This window comes from Pteropus vampyrus, unplaced genomic scaffold (assembly GCF_000151845.1).
Source record: "Pteropus vampyrus isolate Shadow unplaced genomic scaffold, Pvam_2.0 Scaffold589, whole genome shotgun sequence".
NCBI lineage: Eukaryota > Metazoa > Chordata > Mammalia > Chiroptera > Pteropodidae > Pteropus > Pteropus vampyrus.
In genome coordinates, this window is record NW_011889370.1 from 142,355 (window position 1) to 151,221 (window position 8,867).

Genomic DNA, 8,867 nt, shown 5'->3' on the forward strand with positions numbered 1-8,867 from the left:
ATGTGCACTCAGTAAATGGAGCTGCCATTATCGTTCGTTTACTTACCGGATGTGCTTTTTAAAAATCACTAAGCATAGCAGACGTGTGCAAGACAGCGTGAGGGCAGTGCCAGGTGAGAGGCACAGATCGTAAGAAATCCAGAAGCTGAGAGGAAAGGAAGAGCCGCCCAGGCCGCTAGGCGGGAGGCCTCATGAGTCAGGATGACCGACCGGACTCACTGGACGAAGAACTTACCGCGTGTTTCTGGGTCTCTCCTGGCGCTGATGTTCTGTGACTGTGCGGAGTCTTCGACAATAGGATTTTTTAGTGGACGTACGAGAAGGTTCTACTCTCCTCACTTTCTGTCATGCTCCAGCCCGCCACAGGTCAGGTGACACTGGATTGGGGGGGAGGAAAGCGTTCTTGGGGTTTGGCCCGTGAGTTCCCTGGCACGTGTGCCTGTTGGAGGACACGTGCCAAAGATGAGAAGGCAAAGGTTTCGGCGTCGGCCGGCCCGGGCCCAGCTGTCGGCAGCCCGTCGACATCGGCCATCCCCCTGCCGTACCCTCGGCTGCCGCTTGGACGCCCCTCCCCAGGGCCTGCTCCTCTCAGCCGCTTGTAAACCAAGACTCGCGAAGGTAAAACCGGCAGTTAGGCCGGGCGAACGTCCTCTCCAAGGTGACCCAGCAAGTAGCCTCCCTGGTAGACACCTCTGTGTCCCATCCTGGAGAGAAGAAACAAGCGGGCGCCCGCCCCCCACTCCTGCCGGCCCCCCTGCCGGCCCTCCTGCAGCCCCCCCGCCCCGCGCCCAGAGACGCCAGGCGCCCCAGCCGCTGAGCGGAGCACGACGTCTGTCGCCTGCCTTCGGTACCCTGTCAGTTTAACCTGTCCCATAGCGTTGGTTTGTAGTTGAGGAGCCCGTGTCCTCTCGCCGTGGTTTTGCAAGAAAGCTTAGTTTTTCTGTACAATTCCGAGCAAAAAATAATCTCAAAAAATCAAACCAAAGTTTCCAAATCATTAAGACACAGTACCACCCCACCATAGCATGATAAGTAGGATCTGAAAAGTAACACATGGCGTTGCCCTTATAACCCACTGAAGCGACCAGGGCGGGCCTGGGACCCCAGTGGCCCCAGCCCTTGGCCTGGCTGCTCTTTGGCGCCACCTGGCGGTGAGAGCGTGCGCCAGCAGAAATGTCGATGGGGTCACGGGGCCCTCCTGAGTCACAGGGGTTCCCTCAGCCAGACTGGCGCTGTTGGGCTCGGAGAATGTGAGGGGACAAGGGGACCAAGCTCTGACTGCACATCCCTTAGATGGGGCTGCGGCATTTCCCTGTGCGACCCCCCACGTTCCTGTTCCCTACCCAGGAAATCGGGATTTCAGGCCACCCCTTCCTGAGGAGAGCGGAGGGCGGTGCACCGGGCAGCGGAGGCCAGCTGCCGCGTGTGGGCGGTGCCTGGAGGGGACTGTTTATAGAAACGGGCCTGTTACCCAGCGATTCTCTTGCGTTTCCCTGTGGGAACTGTAAACAAATCTGAGGGAGGCGTTAAAATATGGCAGCTTCATGCGAAGTCCTGCTCTACATAAGATGGGACTCTGTCCAATAGAATCACTCCTTCCGTGACTCACGTGTCAGGAAGTTCATGGCACTTGGCGACAGGGCCAGAGTTGATCAGGGGAGGAAAGAGGAGAGCACCTTCCGCTCGTCAGGAACGCGTCACCCCTTGTTAGCGGGGTGTCCTCCGACCTCTGCGCCTGCACCCAGTGCACCAGGCGTTGAATTCTGGGGTTAGAATTCTTTTGTGAGTGTGAAACGGGGCCGCCCCTGTTACCTGCGAGCAGGCAGACGGCCGCCAGGCCCACCTGCGGCCTCAGGTCCTCGGAGAACATTGCCACATCTCACTCCCCGGCTCAGTGCCGTCACCTCCTGCATCAGAGGCCCGCTTCCTACCACAGATCCCAAGCATTGCCATGGCCCGGTCCCCAGATGCTTCGAGTCTCGGTTTCCGCAGCCAGGCCTCCTTCCTTCTCCAGGCCTGGGGACCCCCTACCCCTCAGGGCCCACGGAGGGGCGCCTCGCCGCGGAACCACATCAGGTCACACTTGGGCGTCCCTGTGGCCAGCCCTAACTGCAGCCTCCGTCAGCGCCTAGCGCAGCGCGTCTTTGTGAAGCTTGTTCTTGCGTGCGTCCCGCAGATCACGGTGCTCGGGGGCGGTTCCGTGTCCTCCGGCCCGTGTACGTGTGCTGTCACGTTTGTCTCAGCCACCATGCCGTCATGCTCACAGAATACTTAATGGTGGGTGTGGTGAGCGGTCATTTCACCGAAGTCCAAAGACCTGGGACCTCAGCCTGATTCCTTACTCACAGATGGCACCACAATCATAGACATTAAATAGTTCTAATTGCGATTACTCAGATATTATAGTTGACCGTGTGCAATTAAGTAGAGCTTTCTTTTTTTAAAGAGTAAGCGTATCAGAACTACGTCATTTACAAATAACGATTTACAGAATGAACGGCAGAATGTGAGGCCCACAGCTATATTCAGAATAACAGCTCTGTATCTGCCGCCTTTGACTCTCAAGAGAGCATCCGGTCAGGCCTTGCTGGTGGCTTTGAACACGACGCTCACCCAACAGGGAGTGCACCTCTGCCTTCATAAAGCGAACCCTTGAGGTGTCACCTCCACTTCTCCCAAGCACATGAGCCCACGGGCTCGCTCCCCACTTTCTCTGTGATTTCACAGACCCAGCGACATGCACCCCAAACCAAAATCCGTTCCGGGACCAACAGTGCGGATTCCCTTTTGTCGAGGGCATGTCAGCAGGACTGACATCACATGAAGCCAGATGAAAATCTAAACTTTCTAAGTGTCACCTGGTGAACCCGTCGAGCAGATGTTTACACGCAATGTGTAAAGCATCATTCTGGGCCCTGTAACATGCCTGTTCAGGTGTTCGTTTCGGTTTGGTTTCTAACCTCTCTAGCATTTACCTGTTGCCGATGAAGTGTGTAACACTGGAACGTAGCAGAAGCGGAGGCGCCTTGCAGACTCGGGGTTGGTCAGCGTTTGTTTTGTCCGCGAGCCGCGCGTGCGTGCGGGCGCCGTGTTTGAGTTGCAGGGGGAGGCGGCTGACCTCGGGCATCTTGGTTTTGTTTCTTCCTTACTGACCGATCTGCATTTTGTCTGCTCTTTAACTCACTTCCTAAATCTTAGAGGAAGGGGACAGTAACTTACCAGCATGATGGAGTGGACAGAAGTCGCAGCCGCCTGTGACATCTATTTTTCATGCTGGGTTATTTCCAGAAAAATATACGTTTGTGACAAATGGAAATGACCAGTTTTTAATATTGGAAGAGGTTTTGTTAACGTCCTGTGGCGTTCCCTCTCGTGGAGATACCCGCGTCTACGCATCTCTGTGTCTTTTCTATGCCTACAGTGGAAGCTTCCGTGCAGCGCGGTAGCTGCGAGTGGCAAACCTGCACATGCACCTGACTCGAGGGTCCCGATCTCCTGTGGGCTGGCGTCGCCGGGCGGACCCGGCAGGTCAGCTGGCTGCCCCAGAGAGCAGGGGCGCTGCGGCTGTGGGTCTCGGTGGGGATCTCACACCGGGGTGGTTCCATCGTCGGCGGCCGGCACATGTCCAGTGTTGGGGGCTTATCGCCCCCAAGGCCTCCTGTTTCCCGGAAAGCTCACACTCTCAGCAGTATTTTCTCGTGTTCTCGCGTTAAGCCAAAATCCGCCTTCCTGTAACTTTTGCTCTAGATATGTCCTTCGCGGCTACTCAAATGAACCTGAAACCTTTTCCATGATTCTGTCCCCTCGGCTGGGTGGAGCCTGCCACCAGGCCCGCGTTTCCTTCTCGCCGTGAGAAGCCGTGGGCCTAGTGGCCTTCCCCATCCCCCGGCGACCTCCAGGTCCCACGGAGCCTTAACCGTCTGGTGACCGGTCCTCGCCACGCGCTCCGCAGCACGTCCGCCGGGGCTTCCGATGCGCGCCGTCTCGTGCGGAGCCATCGACAGCGATGCGCGTCCCGCGCAGTGATTTGCGTTTGAAGGCGTGCGGGGGCTTTGCCCATGCACGTTACCGGCCGGCTTCTCCCCGCGGCGGGTCCCCGGGACGCTGAGTCTGGCTCCTGTCCCCCGCAGGCTACCTGAACGTGCTGTCCAACAGCCGCTGGCGTGAGCGCTGGTGCAGAGTCCGGGGTAACAAGCTGGTTCTCCACAAGGACAGGACCGACCTGAAGACCCACATCGCCTCCATTCCCCTCCGAGGCTGCGAGGTGATCCCCGGGTTGGATTCCAGACACCCACTGACGTTCCGACTGCTTCGCAACGGGCAGGAGGTGGCCGTGCTGGAGGTGGGTGGCCTTCGGCCCAGAAGCGCCTCTGACGCCTGTGCTGACGGCGTGTCCAGTGAGTCGTGCCCTTTCCTCTCACTCTGCCCATTCGTTCACCTCTGCTTTCTGTGCTGTCGCCCCCCTTTCCGAGGGGTTGGAGATCACAGGTGCCAGGGCCGACTGCGCCCCAGTTGCTGACCGTGCAGCACACGGTCCCACGGAGAGAAGGCCCGGCCCAGATGGAGGCAGGACCGCGGGGTTCTGCCACACACCTCGATCGCAACCAGGCCTTTTCTTCCCTCAGCTTCACATGTCTGTAAACACGTGTGTTCATAAACACGGGTGTCCGTAGACACGCATGGCGGCTAGCATCGGCTGCTCGGGAAGCCCTTCCGCAGGTGGAAGCCGGCAGGGCGGGTGGCCGTGGCAGGCGGCTGGAAACGTGAACGAGGACACCCTGCTCTCGGTGTAAAACGGCGCAGGGCTCCTCCGAGAGCGCTGGCCGCGGACCTGAGAGGGAGCAGGGACGAGGAGGCGCGAGCTGGCGGAGCGAGGAGCCCGCCCGCACCTGCGCCTGATGCCTGGCGGAGGCGTGGGGAAGGCGGCGTGGGGAGGGCGCGGGGCAGGGACGGGGAGCTTGATGAGGAAGCTGCCTGTGCTCCGGCACTGCAGGGGCCCCAAGTCCTCCAAAGAGAGGGCGTGTCCCACTGCCCTCCTCCGTCCCCCAGGCAGTAAATGATGCACACAGCATCCGCCATGGCAAAACATTCTGAAAGTATTTTTATTCGTATTTATTTCTTCTTTGACATTCAGTTAACTTACCCATTTGGTAGCTCAGTGTCCCCTAAACTTTGAGCGTTGTTTATATATTTAGTTAATCAAACTCATTTAGATATTTTATCTACCACTATACATGTGGCATAATTTATTTTCTAAGTCACGTAACAAGAATGACTTAAATTTAATGAACCGAATCTTCAAGATGTATTTCAGATTTGCAAGTTAAGCAGACCAAATTCAGGGCTGGGGAGCATTTAAGTGTGTTTAAAAATAGCATGCACAAAGCAGCCCCACGATGGGGAAACACTGCACCTGTATAAACACGACCGATGTAAAAGTATTTTATACCATCTCATCAAGGGAGGTAAAATTGCCACTTCAGGCCCTCTCAGGAGACAGCACCGCGGGCTGAGGTCAGCAGAGTTCGAGACCAGCAGCGCAGGCCCAGCGAGGCTTTCCAGGCCCAGAGTAGTTGCAGAGGCCTCTTTTTCTGGCCAGATTTTGTTGCCAAATGAATGAGGCTTTCTAAACAATCCCCTTAGCTGAGAGTTAACTAATCACATTCATTTCGGTGTCTTCCACTGTAGTGCCTCAGCCAAAGTAATCAGAAGGCATTTTAGGACCTCGGATTGTATTTCCTTGGGCGTAGTCATCATGCAGCCTCGCGTTAGGGCTCAGCGTGAATGCAGCGTTGACCACGTGGCCTAGGCAGCAAGGGCACCTCCCCTCCCGTTCATGCTCCTTCCGTGTCCCCTCCTGTCCTGGTATGCGGTCCTGGTTTTGACACGTTTATGAAAACGTGAAAGCTCTTTACCGTTAGTTAAACAAAGTGCGCTTTCTTCTGCTTTACCGCAACAGGCGGCGTCTTCGGAGGACATGGGCAGATGGATCGGTATTTTGCTGGCCGAGACGGGGTCCTCGGCAGACCCCGGGGCGCTGCACTATGATTACATAGACGTGGAGCTGTCCGCGAACGTCATCCAGACAGCCAAGCAGGCCTTCTGGTAAGGGCCCTCGCCACGGAAATGGCACCCACCTGGAACGACTCTATGTTTTCCCTATTTTTTTTTTTTACTTTTTAGTGAGTCTGTAGCCTCAGGGGAAAAACAACTGAAGATTTTTTTTGTTGTTTTACATTAATCTAAACTTTGGTGAAATATTTGTCATTTTAACCGTCTGTGCTTTCTGTCAGAATAGAGGTTGGCAAACTTTGTAAAAGGTAAGATAGTAAATGTTTTTGGCTTCGTGGGCCAGACATTCCCTGTTGAACTACTCGGCTCTGCCATTGCAGCCACAGACAGAACATAAATGAGAGGGTGTGACTGTGTTCTAATAAAACTTTATTTGCAAACACAGGCAGTGGGCCAGATGTGGCCTGTGGGCTGTAGTTCGCTGACCCCTGTGTTAGGGGAACAGTTCTGTGAAACAGAAATGATTCTACATGTCGTGGTTATAAGGACTGAGCTTCAAAGCCATCCATCCATCATTTACTTTGCAAATTTTAATTGCGATTTTTTTTTTTTTAAAGACTGTTATATACAAACTCATTCTTTTGAACCATGGATTTTTTTTTTTTTTTTTAACGTATCGATGGCAAAGATCATTACAGCCGCGGACTCCTGGGGGTATGGAAGGCCCTCTCGGGCTGTCCCTGCTGACGCTCATTCGGAGACATCGTTTTCCTTCTCGGTTGTGCCGATGCCTCAGCGGTGCCAGACCAGTGGTGGGCACACCCTCACAGCAGTCACGACGCGGGGCTGCGGTCATTGTGTTCGCCACCGCCACACACTTGCAGTAAACGAAAATGCTGGATCCGTATACGATGTCCCTGAGGGAGCACTAAAGTGATTACTTCTTCTGTAAAAGTCGTAGAATGAACGCTTATTTAATGCTTGGCCAGGATATTTCGGAGCTAAGTCAGTAAAGATACCTCTGGCCCACATTCGAATTCAGGCCACGCATTGTCCCCAGCTAGGGTAAGTGGCCTGGACAGAGCAAATCAGTCTTGTTCAAGTTTGCCAGAAAATCTCCAGTAAGTGAGAGGTTTTCCAGAGTATAAACTGCCTCTTTTTACCACACGTCTTTTGTGAAAATCACGACGACATACATAGTCAAGGACTGGCTGTTCTGTTTTGTGGTTATTATTTTTCTGTAATAACATTCTATTTAATCAGCAAAATGCAGGTAAATTACGACTCTCCTAGTCATTCATTAACCAAAACACATATATATAAAGTGGCTTTAAAGAAATGTAACATCCATAAATTGGGTTTTACAAAATCTACACATCCAGAGTGACATACAAGAAGAGTTTATGGTTGTTAACTGGTTACTTGGAAGTTACGAGGTTTTCAAAAGCCTCTCTTGAGTCCACATGTAACTTCAGGTGTAATCAGCAAACTGCTAACCACATTTAAGACAAACCCTGAGTAAAAATATTTCTCCTAGAACACTCTTGGCTTCTGCTTTCTAAATGAGTGGAATATCAATCTAAACCAAATGTGAGGTCACATTTTTGAGAAAGGAATGTAGATCGCAATATTGAAAAATTGTTTATTAAAAATACGCACGTAATGGGTTTATGGCTGCAAGGACATTTGCTACCTCATTACAATCTTTATATGTAGGCGTCAGTTAGCAAAAGTTTATTTTCACGTTTCAGTGTTCTAGCTAAATATTCTTGTAAAACTCGAGAGGACGTTTTAACAAAGAAACAATGTGCAAAATATGAAATATGGTAGGTTGCCAGTGTAATAAATAGTCTAAGATTAAATTAACTTTTTGCTTTTATGCAGATTGGCAGCCAGTTAATGAATCTGTTCAAGGTCGTGAGGGGAAGTGTCTGCGCATTGGCCATGTCTCGGGGAGAAAGGGCAGTGATATGTTTTAGCAGACAGACAGTAAAAGAAAAAAGTAGTAATTTAAATTCCCCCAGGAAAAGTGGCACATATGAATAATGGCAAACTGTTAAAACACACTTTCCAGAGGCTTGTTTTTAAATGAGATATATAGACTATACGATACAAAAGCAAGTTCTTAATTTTTCTCCTGAAACTCTTCTCGAGCCAAGCTCGGCTGGAGAGCCATGGGAAGCTGTGGAAATGAGGAAGGCGACAAGCAGTGGGTCAGTGTGGACAAGCAGTGGGGAGTAGACAAACCGATAGGAAGCCGTCATCTCAAGTCACCTCATCTGAATTCCTAAGAGATGTAAAACGTATTTCCTTAAAACATGGACGCGTCATGAGGACATTATGCTCGGTGAAATAAGCCAGTCATGAGAGGATTAATACTGTACGATTCCCCTGACAGGAGGTACTAGAGTGGGCAGATTCATAGCCCAGAAAGTAGGATGGAGGCCGCGAGGGGCTGCGGGAGGGGCAGTCAGTGTTTGGGTCGGAGGTTCCGTTTGGGAAGCCGAAGTTCTGGAGCTCAGCGGCGGAAACAGTCACACGGCCCTGTGAACGCACGCAGCGCCGCCGAGCTGTGCACTTGACAGTGGTTGTGACAGTGAATTTCGTTACGTGTGTTTTAACCACAGTGTATGTGTTTCCTGTGAGTGACTTGTGTTTTGGGTCGGACAAGTGGCACGCAGTCTCTCATCTCATTTCTGCTGCTCAGTTAGGCCGAACGCCCTGTCGTAGAAAGAGCAGCAGGTGGAGACAGGAATCTGGCACCTAGTCATGGCCCCACTCACTCCTCAGGGCCCGAGACTTGTTCGGGGCCCAGGTCCCTCTCTGTAAGACGAGGGCTAGGCCACACTGCACGG

At 52.8% G+C, this 8,867-nt stretch overlaps 1 protein-coding gene across 1 annotated transcript in view; it reads left to right on the forward strand.

Annotated features, from left to right (window-relative positions):
• Positions 1-8,867, forward strand: part of AFAP1 (actin filament associated protein 1) — a 100,833-nt gene that overhangs the window by 72,274 nt on the left and 19,692 nt on the right. The window contains exons 10-11 of the mRNA XM_023525662.1: positions 4,131-4,342; positions 5,960-6,105. Coding sequence (XP_023381430.1) covers positions 4,131-4,342; positions 5,960-6,105 — 358 coding nt within the window. The remainder of the gene's footprint in view (positions 1-4,130; positions 4,343-5,959; positions 6,106-8,867) is intronic.